At 32.8% G+C, this 15,675-nt stretch overlaps 1 protein-coding gene across 2 annotated transcripts; it reads right to left on the bottom strand.

The window, feature by feature from the left end:
• Positions 1-2,678: 2,678 nt before the first annotated feature.
• On the bottom strand, positions 2,679-9,075 carry LOC148612947 (uncharacterized). Of its 2 annotated transcripts, none has more exons than XM_088594881.1 (9): positions 8,975-9,075; positions 8,153-8,250; positions 7,282-7,374; positions 6,620-6,758; positions 5,706-5,746; positions 4,817-4,886; positions 4,385-4,421; positions 3,541-3,604; positions 2,679-2,899 (listed from the first exon to the last, which is right to left on the bottom strand). In XM_088594881.1, exons 1-9 carry the CDS (start codon positions 9,009-9,011, stop codon positions 2,741-2,743), a joined length of 738 nt encoding a protein of 245 aa, XP_088451007.1. In that variant the 5' UTR covers positions 9,012-9,075; the 3' UTR covers positions 2,679-2,740. The 2 variants fall into 2 exon arrangements, with proteins under 2 accessions (XP_088451007.1, XP_088451006.1); XM_088594880.1 differs by having other exon boundaries at positions 8,111-8,250.
• Positions 9,076-15,675: the final 6,600 nt, after the last annotated feature.

A 15,675-nucleotide genomic window follows, 5' to 3' on the forward strand; every position in this document is an offset into this window, starting at 1 on the left:
TCATCAGTTATTGCTAAAAGGTTGTGAATCATAATAGCAATTATACAATATTCTATTTGTATAGGCCAAACCCCTGTCTTCCATTGCGGCGTGAATATACCGATGGTACATGTAATTAAATGGCATTTGCATTCTATACTGTCGTAATCGACACCGGAACAAAGAATGATTTATAAAGAAAAATTGTTTCTCATTGTTTTAGAAGAAACTGAGTATTTTTCAACCGAGCACTTATAAAGAATTTGATAACTGACCTTTCGAGACGCATTTTCCTACACCCCTGATTCAGAAGACTGTTACGCAGATGTTTATGGCGTTCAAGGAAGTCAGAGTAGTTAGTACTTGCTAGCGAATCAATTGTGAAATATAATCACCATATGCAGAATATAAAAGTTTATTGGTGCACTCGTAAGGAAAATTTTAAATTTTAAAACTAAACTAGTCTCTTTTATCATAAATCTTAGTACTGAGATGACAACTGTTGTCGAATTCTAGATTCAGTCCAAAAAGAAGCTGAATAAGCTGTTTCCGAAGAAATTGTAATCAAGGGAACCAAGATTCCAAAGAAGGCAATACGGGGACAAAGACCGTACAGGGAAAACAGACAAACACAACAAAGAACAGAAAATAACAGAAATAATACGTACAAAGAAAAAAAGTAAATGAGCATCTCAATACCATGTATATTACAAGCTATACGATCTGTGATTGGAGTGGGCACAATATACAATTTCTTGTACAATGAGAATTCAAGACGAATATTGGTAATAGTAATAATCTGTAAACTGCAAGCAGGGAATCAATGTGTATGTATTAATGTAATAGCAAAGTTAAACTCCACGATACTCATATAGTAAAGCGAAACTATGAAAAACCTTAGCCACTATGATATGAAAAAGACCACTTATTCCTCTTTACATTTTCCTAATGTCTTAAATAAACGAAGATTATGAAAACAACAGGGATAAGAAATTAATTATCAAGTAAACCGATGATACAAAAGCTAAACTGAAGTCGATATGCTTTTATTGTTATAAAGTTAATCCTTCACTGTTAAAGTCATAGAATCACTCAATTCAGGAAATACATTGATACAAGAAAAACCCAGCTCTACAAAACCTAGTATTGCATAGCATCTTTATTCAAACATGACGATCATCTTGTTATTGATGACTTGATCTCCAGTTGTTAATCTTTTATTCAAATTCTTTGAAACTAGTTTACAAAGAATGAACAGTAGCTGAACATGTATACATTTAAAAACTGCTTTATTAAGGTGTAATGCAGCTTTTTTGTATATTGAAATTTCAATGTTCAAACCAGAACAATAAAATCAAGTACAATATAAAGGTGCTGCACTTAAAGTCAAAGTTCGTACAATCTCTTTATAATCTGTTTATATTGTGGGTTAAGTAGTAGTTATATATTAGTCTTTTTCCCCAGCATGTGGTTAGTTTTATCATCACAAGTGATTCACATATACTCATTTATCAGCATAAAGATTTTATGCTGTGAAAAAAATGTTGATATTTTTTTGTTTTTATATTTTTTGTATCGTGAAAGATGGAAGTGGTCTTTACTAAAAATATCTCTTTTTTTAAATTAAGGGAGAAAACAACTGTAGATAGCGAAAAATTAAGGCCTTTTCGATACATGGATGTGTCTTGTTTTAGTCTGAAAGATTTAAAGCTCCTAACGAAAGGTGCCTGTCCATGGGACATTTTCTATTGACATCGGCCTCAATAGAAAACGAGTTCTAATCATTCGTTGTTAAACATAAGTTGATATTTGAATACCTCTCGATCAGAGTCTAATGGCGCATCTTGTAATCAACCAAAACCAACATTATCATTTTTAATCGTATGAATATGTCGATGTATGCAATACTTGGAAGCTAGAATTGGATTACTGTAGCGTCCCTGTTGCCACAATATGAATAAAGTTATATCTTTCTCTTTTTTTTAAATCCTATGTTTAAGCTAAAAATCAGTAGTGATAAAAGTGCTACGAATTGTCCATATATAGATGGTCTGAATGATCGCTTAAAAGCTTTCGTTGACGTTCAGGAATGGGCAGAACTTGTTTACTTGTTATACAAATATAGCACATCAATCGAGTTGTGACAAACATTTAAAAATGAAGGAAATAAAGAGTAATCAAGGGAACCAAGGTTATAGCGGTAACCAAAAGAATGTATTCCAATGTACACAACAAAGAACACAAAGTAACTAAAATCATACATACAAAGTAACAAAAGCAAATGAGCAACTCGGACTCCACTAAAAACTGGGAGCATGGACCAGGTGCACCGGTAGGGTAAGCGTGACATGTGTATGTCTTGGAGTTAAAGTATCATCTCCATGCCAACCAATGAACAATTAAACTTCTACATGTCACCAGAAGGACTTCAGTGATGGGCAAAATCCATACCATGAAGCAAGCTGTAAAGAGCCCCAAGTAAAACTATCAATAAAGGACGAAAATGGACCTCATCTATAAAAAAAATGTAAAACAAAAAACAATGAACGTAAAAAAAGACAACAACTGGACTAGAAAATCCTGGTTTGGGACATGCACATAAAGTATACCATTTTTGTAAAGAGTTATTTCCCGACAGATACAGTTGATATATGCCACTGTTATTATGTTTAATGCTTTATTTTTTCTTCTACGCCAAATCATCTGCCATCAACTTCGAATATATATACAACAGCCCTTTACATTAGTTTTTAAATAAATCCTAGACAGGGGAAATACAATGTCTACCTCCGTCTATAAACAGAATCTGCCCAGTTATAAACGAGGATTCTCCTGTGAGGAAGAACTTGATGGCTTTAGCAACCTCTATCGGAGCAGCAGCACCCCCTAAGGGCTGTAACTGATTCTGGTTTTGCAAATACTGAAAATTAAAAACAGAAGACTTAACGACTGCTAGTACCTAAAATAATGAGATACTGACGAGTTGTAAGGATAGAGTAAAAATCTTGTGTGACCACCGCTTTTATGGCACCAGAAATCCTCGTCCTTCATGCACAATTCCTTTGGATGTAGATCAGTCATATACGGTGTCATTAAAATCGATGAAGCAGTAATAAGTAGTTGTTGCATTTATGCGTTTCAAAAATAATATGCAAAAAATGCTATGACATTTCTATCTCAAAATTCCTTCGGCAACTCTAATTTTTATTGTAACTTGGAATTGATAGACATCCAAATTTTGAACATTTTTGTCTATCTTAGCTAGTCACCTCTACCGTTATACACACCATAAAAAGAATTAAACTATAATTTATTAAGGAATAAAGTTCTTATATTTTCCCAGTTATTTTATTTAATAACATTGTTCGTAAGTATATTTTTTTTTATCACATGCGACAACCGAAAACATGTATTGTTTGTGAGCAAATACTAACATGGATCAAACCATATAACGTAAAACGTATAAATCAATTCATGAGCATTGACTTTTCAATAATGAAGATCTCAATAAACTTCTGTTATCCTCCGATAATTTGTATATGATTTAATTACAGAATATACCTTTTCATAGTTCTCCTCCGACATACCAGCCCGTCTCTGGAAATCCGTCATTATTACTCCTGGACTTAATAACAGAAGCAGAAATAAAAATGTTTAGAACCGTTATGTTAAAGAATCAGCCAATGAGTGGCACCCCATGTCTTCATTTTTTTAAATTCTCAAATATATTCAGCACACCTATAGGAAACAACTAAAAATTACATCAATTGACCCTGAAGCATCTGTTACCTAGACATTATTTGAATGCTTGTATAGGGTAGAAGTACGGAACATTTTCTTGACATTTTTCCCTAGTGCATTTGACCTATTAATATCTTAAAAGGCACACTTTGACGGTTATTTCTTCAGATAATGAAGCATTAATACTTGGGAAGTACTTTTAGTCACTGTTTTTTTTTCTACATGTGTCACACTTTATACACATTTTGCTTGATTCTTAAGCAGAGAAGTACTTAAAATTGCAAATAGTCCGGTGAAAACGAAGCCCGGACGTTAAAAGTGCATTATATGTGTAATGAGATCACATTGCAACAGTTTAAATACGTTAAAGTCTAATGAAAACCGTCCTTCATTGGACTTAATTTCATTACGTAATTGAACTGCATCTAAAGTGCTAATCATATTCTTGGTTAAAATACTTTAAAAAATAAACCAGAAAGACTTCAAGTAAAATGTATTCGAAAGACACTAGAGAAAAAAAGGACACATGGAAAAAATAAACTGACAAATGATATAGCATTTCATTAGAAGTGTTCAGTTTTGACAAAACTAGACGAAGTTTTAAATCAAAAACCATAAATGTCTTTTCATTGCGATCAAATTACACCATTATTTCCATACGTACTTTACCGAATTCACCCGTACTTTCTGAGGAGCAAGATCTGTAAAACAGAGAAAAACAAATCTGATCGTTTGGCGACATCAATAGGAGAAATAATGTGCTGGTTTATTTTGTAAATCTGACAGTCTTAAGTCGTGAAGTGCTGTAAATTCCAAAATTATCTCTGTCTAATATAATGTATGATGGTTTCATAAAATTGAAACTTTCTTCCTTTCAAGTAATTTACTTAAATTTTATCTTCATATACTTGTAATGAAGCACAGAAGCGCTCTTAATGTGACAATATTACTTCTGAAAGCAGTAAAACAGACGAATATGACAAAACATTGAGTTGTTATCAACAAAAAGAACTTTCAGCCATCTTTGTGTGGAAGAGCAGTGTTAATTTATCTGGAATTCTATATGTCAAGGAATGAAAAAATGAAACTGACTCACCAATTGCAAGGCATTTAGTAAACATATCAAGTGCAGATTTTGCCATGCAATATGCCGGACAAGGACTGAACTGGAAAAAGATTACAATGAATAATTTTCAGCATTTTAAACATGTAAGGCCTTGATGGAACAACTGTGATCATTTTTCGTTTGATTTGACTAATTTCCGTTTAGGTCTATGTACTGTAAAACGTGTCTTCAACAAACTCATTTCGGACTAAAGGTTTTGTTCACGTAAGGAATTATTTGGTTAACATAGGTCTAAATGCATTTAAATTTATGAAATGTAACCTTAGACAATATCTTTTCAGACAAGTTAACGATTTATTTATCATTTGTTCATATTTGTTAGCTACTAATTGTCTCATCTAAGAGGAACTCAAATTTTAATCCTGGTACGTAAAAGATATATCACATAAGGCGCACTTACAAAATCACACACACACAAAAAAATAAAACCCAACGCTAAATATATCATCACTCATAGCCCTATTTTGAAAACATTATACGTATTTTAAGGCAGCTGATAACTCTTAGGTTAACTTAAAATTTATTTAAAATTTTTAACATTATGTAAGTATGTCATTCTAAGTTAAACCACGGATTAAAACAATAAAAACTTGATTTATGTATGGAATCAAGGTCTAATACAAAACAAATTGTTAAAACGTGAATCAAAAGTCAAAGATGATTGAAAAATACGAATCAGAGGAAAAGGTAAAAATATTTGTAAAAAACGTACAGAAATCGATAGGAAACACAGGCGTAAGACAACAAAACATGGAAACATGAACCAGATGTATCAGTAATCAGTTACAAAAGGATTAGCTATTGGAATATGCCCAAAACTAATTTGGGGTAGCAATAACTATTTCAGAAATTAACTTACCGCTCGTTGTCCTGAAATACTCGACACATTTATGATGGTTCCTACACGGAAAGAAATATAAATTTATATCCCATATTTAGATTAAAATATACCTTTCTTGTATACGCATTATAAATGTTTGTTTAAACCTTGTATCGTTTACCCTATATCGCATATCCTATATCACACCCTTAGATCTATATCGAATACCCTATATCACACCTCTAGACGTATATCTAAGACCCTTTATTACACCTCTAGACCTATATCACCTACCCTAAATCACACCCATAAACCTATGTCGCATACCCTATATCGCGTTCACGTACCATACTCGTAGTATAGTTAAAATATATGATATAATAAACATGACAAGTCAAAATCTGTATCACGTGTGGTATCAACCCGAGACTCTTATATCACCCCAAGGTGATACAGAAATTTGACATGCTATATTCAGTATGTCAGAAATATGTAGTGTTCTAACATTTTCAGGGGTATATGGGGATAGGGAATAAGATTGTCGGGTGGATGGGGCTGGGATATGGGGATGTGGGGAATAGTACATTGTGTATTAGGAATATTAATGGAGGGAACATAAAGTACACTGTGTAGGAGGAATTGGGGGAACATAAAGGGAACATGGATTCGAACAGTTATAAATTATAAAAAAACAAATCACAATCCTAGGATATCAATAAGACAAGGAAACTAGACATACACAACAAAGAACATGAAAGGTAAACCTTGAAAATACAACTTGTTGATATGATCGTCTCCTTATCATAACTATTTTTGTCATTCATTGAAATTTAAATGAGTCGTGTAAGGTATCATGTTTTTAATAAAATGAAGTTTTGATGTAACTAATATAACATACGTCAGGACGACGTCTTACATCTATTTTCGTTTTGTCCTTCTATAAGACATCATACCTTTCGTTTTGATCAAATGTGGTATACATCTTTGTGACAGATTAAATGGAGCCTTGACGTTGATATCCATGATGCTGTCCAATATTTCTGGAGTTGTCTCCATCATCGTCTTATAGTTACCACTGCCCGCATTATTGACCTGACAAAATATCTTCAATTACATACAGGAAAAAAGTTATATGTGAAACAAACGAGAAATTATAATGTAAAATTTTCCTCTACTCCATAGGCATAGCGAGATTTAGAAGACTTTATATAACCTGTGTTCTAATTAAATTTTACTACGTAAATTTTTAGTCTAGTTTGTTATTTTTACATCTTTTTTTTTCTTTTGTTTTTTGTTTTTGGTATTTGATGATTTATCTCTTTTTAATTTGATTGTGTTACTTGAAGTATGTAACACAAATGATGAATATATCTTTTTTATTAATTTTGATGAGAAATGATCAACTGTTTACCCTTTTTAAGTTTTTATTTTGCAAGACACATGCATTAGTTTTTATCGAGTTACTAACAATAGTAAATATTGACGTATGTTTACACGTGTATGTTAGTCTAAATAAAGATTATCATATTCTAATTTTTCATGAATACTTTTGAAAGTATTTGTACAACGGTTCTATTTTGTAACAAAAATATCAAATTGAAACGGGCACACTTACCAGTCCGTCTATCTGTCCGAATGTAGACAAGGTTTTCTTGACAAGATTATCCAAATCCTTTATACATATGACATCGCATTTTACAATTAGTGTCTGAAATATATATTGTATATAAATATAAACTGTATGTATGTATAAATTTAAAAAAAAAGCAAGCTGTTGTCATGAAATATATATAACATATAAAGGATTATCATATTCTTCACTTTCCTCAGAAAGAAAAGTATTGGGATATTTTCGTTTTTAACACTAAGTTACCTACCGTTATTTAACCGATATTATAAATCACAACATATCTTCACCATAAGAAGAAATATGTTCTTTTTAATTTATACTTTTCCCGTCTTCTCTCGATAAGATTTGAGCAAATATGTTGAGAAGAAAGCTTCTTACAATGATATGGTAGGCTTGTACTAATAGCCGACAACAAATTTACATGTATATACAGAAAACTACATAAACGTATATAAAATACAAAATGCACAATCATATGTACTGCAATTTTTAATATACTGTACACGTGTTTCATTTCAAGGAGTAATCTCTCATAATCAGCATAAGAATCAAGTTTATAGGAAGCTCTAAATAAAAAAATGAATTGTATACAAAGAGTACTCAGAACCAACACTATTGAAATAGGAAACCAAATCGATCAGCGAGAAGTTCTACTTTGTGCAATACAAGAATTGAAGTATCAGTTTTGTTTTATGTATTTCGAAATTTGTAATACTACTAATTTTGATAAATATGATTATAAAAAAAATATTATATAATAAATGAATCACAATTAGTTCATTTATCACTGATATTGGTATGTCTATTTGATCACTTTATCTGTAGATAATCCTTTATTGTGACATTCTTTTGCTACTTGTTGTAAACGTTCTTCATTCCTTGCCGACAGAACCAATTTGACGCCAAATGGTGCTAAATACAAAGCAGTGGCCTCCCCAATACCAGAACTGGCACCTACAACAAAATACCATGTTAACATTTATGAAATTGAGTGTCATATAAGGCTTTTCTATGGCATGATGTCACAAATATTATACGATCGATATTGTGAACTTTTTAAAAAATAGACTAATGAAACGACCTTGACGTAAACCTTTGCACCAGACCTGCTTGTTTCGAGTAGGATGGAACACGACGTTATACTCTCCGCCGCGCTAAGAATACTGTCACTCAACTATTTCTATGAAAAAACGGTCGAAGTCATGCGGTAAACAGGAAGTAGATTAACGAATAACCTTAAAAGAAAAGAATACGGAACAAATAATCATGAATAGCAATGTACTCAATATCTTCGCATTTCCTCTGATAGAAGCTATAATATCTGTTGCAGGAATGTGTAATAGGCGGTCGGACGAACAAGGTGATTGCATTACATCAACGACATATAATTACATAACCAAATTAAATGGATATTAAAAAATGACATACTTTCAACTTAACCTTAAATTCATAATAAGATTAGTGAAAAGGGTCAGATAATAGCGTGTCCCTTACCATGTCGTATTTTAACAATTTTATGACCAACCATAGTTTTTGATACTAAAAATATAATAAGCTATCAAACGCATTTGCTGGAGTCCTAAAATATTTGCTAGTAGTAAACGATGTTGTAAACCATTTCAAAATCAGGCAGACTACAATCTGTAAAATGAAGAGCTCGTGCATTATTTGAACTTACCGGTGATTATAACAACTTTGTCTTTGAGAGACTCCATTTATAAATAGCTGACGTTGATTGTTTGTACGGTAGACCGTTCAGGACAAAATTCTCTAAATCAGATAAGTCGGGGCCTAAATGTTCAATTTGCATTGTCTCTTAATTCTTATGTCTTATGTTATGTCATTGGATTATTTCGATTTTTTTTATTAATAAGCTTCAATAACATATGGATTAATATTAATATTTATATTTGTTAACAAACTTTACATCAACTTTAAAAAGTGCTCTTTGGGGAAAGATAAAATACAACATAATTATTCTATATTATTGTCGATTAATTTTTGATTGCCCGCAACCTCACTGTCAAGTAATTTCTGCACGACGTCTATAATACTATACTGTTTCTGATTGATGAAGGATCCTCGAGTATCGTGTAAATGTTGACAATTTCGGTTTTGCATTTTAAATATGTTGTATAAGCTTTCCGGATCTTTTATTCGGGTGGTTATGATTGTATCAATAAAGAATGAAGAAAAAACTTTTTTTAAATCAGATTTTTATTTTTTTCAATTGTTAAACCATGTCCTCTTTTGAGTTATACGATTAAGTAAATGGAACAGAAAATATTCATGTTATTGACTTTTATTCCATCTGTGGCAATGACATGTTATTAATACTTTATTGTCAACCGAGAAATTTGCATCGGACATGAGGTGTTTAAGAGTAATCAAGGGAACCAAGGTTATAGTGATAATCAAAAGAATGTAATCCAGGGACAAAGACCAGACATGGAAAATAGACATTCACAACAAAGAACATAAAGTAACTAAAATCATACATACAAAGTAACAAAAGTAAATGAGCAACTCGGACTCCACTGAAAACTGGGAGCATGGACCAGGTGCACCGGTAGGGTAAGCGTCCTCTGCTTTTCTAGAAACACCCACCGAGTTGCTCATAAAAAGTCAAGTCCGGATTAGACAAACGAGGAAAGGAAAACTATGACCCGTTGAATACATGAGTTTTCATTGTGCTGATGGATACACCATAACGATCCACGAGTTCATGATGACGACCATAAAACTTCTGTAGTGATGACTTCAATCTTGTAGCAATATAACCCTGTTCCAGAAGCCTATTTGTTAGAGTTCTAGCGCGATACAAAAAGTCTGCGTAGTTTCGGCAAGCTCTGGCATAACGTATGAGTTGTGATATGAACACTCCATACGCAGGAGCCGAAGGGATGTTGCCACAGATGAAAGGAAAGTTAACATTTCTGAATGAAAAGTCATCACGTTTGTCGTAAAGTTTGGTCAATAGTTTTCCTTTACTATCGATTTCTAAGTGTAGGTCAAGATATTAGGCTGACTTCACAGTGTCTGTAGTATCCTTTATCTCAAGTTCTTTTGGGTAGATGCGATGTATCAAATCCCTGAAATTAGGATTGTTTAAAGATAATACGTCATCTATATAGCGGAAACTGAGATTGAAGGATCTAGCCAAACGATATTCTGTCTTTCTGATGAGATCAGCTATCAAATCAGCCTCATAAGAGTGAAGGAATAGGTCAGCAAGTAAAGGAGCACAATTTGTTCCCATTGGAATGCCGACCGTTTGTTGAAAAACAGTCCACCACACTGGACAAATATGTTGTCGATTAAAAATTCCAGCATTTTGTAAACATCTTCCTCTGTATATTTGGAAGATGATTTGGAATTATTTCTTACTAAGTATGAGGAATCTCTACCAAGAACTATATATTTGTATCTAGGTGTACCATCTTTTTTGGAAAAAACAACGATGTATAATGTTTTTAAGTCGGGATTTTAACTGAGTATGGGGAATAGAAGTAAACAGTGTTGAAAAATCATAGGTTTTAATGCTATTATATTCAGATAATAGTCTTGAACTGATTGTCTCAAAAAGATCTTTCGAATTTTTCAGGATCCACATTGAATTAATACCACTACGGGAGTAACAAGTGTTGTGGTAGGACTGTAGACCCTCTTTGACAGTTGTGAGTATAGGAGTTAAAAGTTTTGAAAGAGGTTTGGTGGTACATTTTGCAGATCCAGCTATGAAACGTTGTTTGTATGGATTCTTGTGAAGTTTAGGAATAGATATGTTACGACTTATTATTGTCTATGCGAACGTTTTTTCCATATCGCCACTTTTTTTATGATTATATGTCAACATACAACTCATCATGCAGGAAAATATGAACTTGAGTGAATCTTTTGTGTCCTTCGTCGTAGTCGTCGTAAAATGTTTTTTTTTTTTTAAACCTACCGGAGTTTTGGAATAAATCATTATTCAATGGTTGGCCTGATATTGCATTGTGTCGATTTATACAATATGTGTAAAACATATATACCAGTTATATTTACAATACAGAAGACCAAGAAAAAAGACTGAAACTAATCTTGAAGAGTCCTGTGATAAGATTTACTTAACTCCTAACCAACAAACACAAAACAAAGCAAAGCAAAAATGAATGATAGGCAGTGACCAAACGTTATTCTTTTACACATAATATTGCCTCGAATCATTTCATGATTGCTGAACTAGCCGTTAGAAAACCTAATCGGTCAAAGATTTAAAATTAAAAGATATGACAACTCGATATTAATCAACAGCGTGACTAGATCGACATCAAATTACATCCTCTGTACAGTTGTTAACGTGACGTGGGTTTACTGTTAGAAAAAAATGATTTCTGCATGCTGGGGATATCTTTTATCACGTTTTATCTGCTAAAACTAATGTCTTTAGTATCTCATTTTAGGTAAAATTCATTAAACGATTAAGTGAGAAACTCTATGGAATCTTGCATCAAATGACTTTCAAATAGGATTGCACATGTCATGATCAATAACGATTTACTATTCACTGAAACTGTCTTTTCAATGTTTATAAAAGCTCCGTTAACCACGCAACGGGAAATTCGAATCGACAATAACCAACAGTAAACCGAAATCAAAACGTTAAAGAAAGTTAAAAACAACAAATTAAAATTATAACGGTAGAAAAAAGAACAGATATGGTGAAACGCACAAATGCACCATCGTATACTCTTTATAAAAATAGAAAATGCAAATGAGTTCACCAAAAGGTCTTTAATTAGAACAACACCCTCAAGACAGTCAAGTAAGCTCTGAAAGAAAGGTCCCGACAACACAATTAATAAAATACATGATAACAGAACGTTCAGAAGCCAAATAAAAAACATGAAAAACTCCAATGGCTGTGCAAGCCATTTTAAAATGTAAATACGGCAAATTCAATTTAAGTGGTATCATTATTAATTTTAAATTTTGACATTTTATGCCACCAAAAAAGCATGTCTTGTTTATCAAGGTATTTAAGTTTGCTATAACTAAGGCTGTACCAAACAATTTTACATCATTTGTTAACAAGTATCAAGTAACAAGTGTCATTCGGCAACTGTTGGTTTGCGGATATATACGGGCATATTAAATGTACGTGACTGCAAAATCTGTCAGTATAAAGAATTGATGCTATTAAAAATTAGCACAAATGCATTGAAGCCCATCATTCCGAAAAATGCTTACGACTGTTTTGTATGAATATATCATCACTCAGCATTTGTGAAATCAAGATAACCCTTTCTAACTGCATGAATTTATTCAAATTATGTAATGCAGAATTACAATCAGAAAATTGAAAAAAAAAATGAATAATCTATTTCTATAGAATACCGCACGTGTCTGGAGCATGTACCAAGCAATTGTACAAAAATTTCCATGTGACAGTTTAATCAGTAAAGATTATCATTTAAATGCATGTTAATGAGAAATGTTGCCTCTTATGACTCTTTTACAAAGGACATATCCCACCGCGAAAAATGACGAAAGTTTTTTTATTTTCGTTTCTCATACTATTAAAATATCTATAATGTACTGTGTTTTAACTTCGTGATTACATCGCAAACAATGTGGGTAGAAATTACACTATAGCATGCAAGCTCATTGCGATTTCAATAGAACACGAGATTCAATTAAAAACTCAATAAAATTAATATTTTTGGAATATCAATGAGTAAAAGCACCAAAGAATTGTTAATCATTTACAGCTAAGTATTCATTTCATCAGACATGGTTTTCTCTTCTTTATCATATTATATGATGTAAAGTATATTACATTTAATATCATAACGTATTAATCTGCATTTACAGCACTTATTCCTGACAAGCAAACAATAACAACCTTCCGGAACACATTGTTGGTAACAACAATATTAAATTACTTTAACAATGTCATTAACCAATGAATATACGATTTTTCATTAAGGAAGTGTCTCAATTTTCTTAAGTACTCATGCTACCAGCTTACAAAAATTGTTCTAATTACAACTTTTAATTTCTAGTACTGGTCTCTTGTTTGTTTGTATGTAAGACATTAATTTAAACGAGATGTTATGTGTATTAAAAAGTCAAGACATGTCAAATGCAGGTCTCTTCTGTCATCATAATCTCATCAAAGGATAGGCATTGAAAGAGTAATCAAGGGAACCAAGGTTATAGCGGTAATCAAAAGAATGTAATCCAGAGACAAAGACCAGACATGGAAAACAGACATACACAACAAAGAACATAAAGTAACTAAAATCATACATACAAAATAACAAAAGCAAATGAGCAACTTGGACTCCACTAAAAACTGGGAGCATGTGCCAAGTGCACCGGTAGGGTAAGCGGCCTCTGCTTTTCTAGAAACACCCGGCGAGTTGCTCATAAAAAAGTCAAGCTCGTTGAAGAAATCAGTTTTCATGGTGCAGATGTAGTGATGACTTCAATCTTGTAGCAACATAGCCCTGTTCCAGAAGCCTATTTGTTAGAGTTATAGCCCGATACAAAAAGTCTGCGTAGTTTCGGCAAGCTCTGGCATAAAGTTGTGATATGCACACTCCATATGCAGGTGCTGAAGGGATGTTGCCACAGATGAAAGGAAAGTGGACAATTCTGAATGAAAAGTCATCACATTTGTCGTAAAGTTTGGTCAATAGTTTTCCTTTACCATCGATTTCTAAGTGGGTCAAGATATGAGGCTGACTTCACAGTGTCTGTAGTATCCTTTATCTCAAGTTCTTTGGGGTAGGTGCAATGTATTAAATCCCCGAAATTAGGATTGCTTAAAAATAATACGTCATCTATATAGCGGAAACTGAGATTGTAGGATCTAGCCAAACGATATTATTTCTTTCTGATCAGATCAGCTATTAAGTCGGCCTCATAAGAGTGAAGGAATAGGTCAGCAAGTAAATGAAAATATACAAAATATACGTCCACCGGATCATGCTTTAGAAATTATACAGGGAGGACAAATCTTGAATATTAATATATGGAAACTTCTGAACTTTGGTCAAACTATGAACTTTGGAAAATACTTTTTGCCATTCTCTTGGCAAGACTTCAAACCGTACTGTTGTGAGATCGTCGGTAGCGTCACCGACAGCGTCCCATACTACTTGATCTGTAAGCATGAATACACATTTAGGCCGGATGATACCAATTATGGATTATTAAGTACATGACGTTAGTAGTACAAGACATCAAAAGATGTTGAATTGTAGGTTAGGGGGTCAAACCGACGATGAACGTCACAGTATATGACGTCTGAAACGTCAGGTGTTATGTAATGATTAGTATAGAAATGGACAATTTCTTTATGTGGCGGAATTCGATTTCGAGGTTTTTTAATGAAGCAATTTATTCACTCTGTCAAGTTCACACGCAATCTCTTTTTCACTTAGTTTAGATTATATGAACTAGTTCATAAATTATTATAATAAAGATGGATTTGTTTGGCGAGACATCGACGAGAAACATCAAAATTAACACAAGAAGAAAAAAAATAATAACGGAAAAGAACAAAAATTATCACAGCAAAAAAAAAAACAAACAAACAGTACGAACAGCTTCAAAAACTTGGAGGGAACGGTTATTAGAAAGGACTTCAGATATTTTTGAAGCATCAATAGCTATGGCTCACTCATGCCACATTCCCTAAATAATAAATATTAGATCTGTATTTAGGCAAACATAATGAACCCATTGAATAAGATACAAACGCATCATTGATTTGCAAGATGATTGTAAATAGAAGTTTCAACAAAAGTGATTTCGAAGTGGGAATCGATACAGAAAATAAACACCTGAGATTTACATTCATATGTACCTTTAAGGATAATGTGTTTACTTAAAGCATTAATTAGAATGGTTAGTTTACTCTGAGTTCAGGTCATCGACCAAATGTTTTCCTGAAATTTTATGCAAATCGCATCTGATTCGAGAATGATCAAGTCTGACGTGGTTAGATTATTTAAATTCCCGACAAGGAAGTGCGTGACGTCCTTTGCCAGTTGATTTTTTTCAGAATCTTTGAAATTGGTTGTGTTTTATTTATAGTTGACAATGCGGTGTTTAGGTTTTGAAAGGAAAAGACGCGTATCTTCGTTCCCTGCGTACCCTTCATATCCAATCATCCAATATCAGTTGAAAGTTGCTACCTTGAGTTGACAATCAGTGTTTTTTTTTTCGATGCTTTCACACTTGGAGAAAACAATATCATTTCACATTTTTCATACAGAATTCTCCCTCAACTGAGATAAAATAGTTTCATTGACGTAAAACGGTCATTCTGAAGATGGGGTCAATTATTACTTTAGTTTAATCCTTAAAGAAAATAATCGGATTGGT

This window comes from Perna viridis, chromosome 7 (assembly GCF_037379345.1).
Source record: "Perna viridis isolate PV_CMFRI_1.1 ecotype Kerala chromosome 7, ASM3737934v1, whole genome shotgun sequence".
NCBI lineage: Eukaryota > Metazoa > Mollusca > Bivalvia > Mytilida > Mytilidae > Perna > Perna viridis.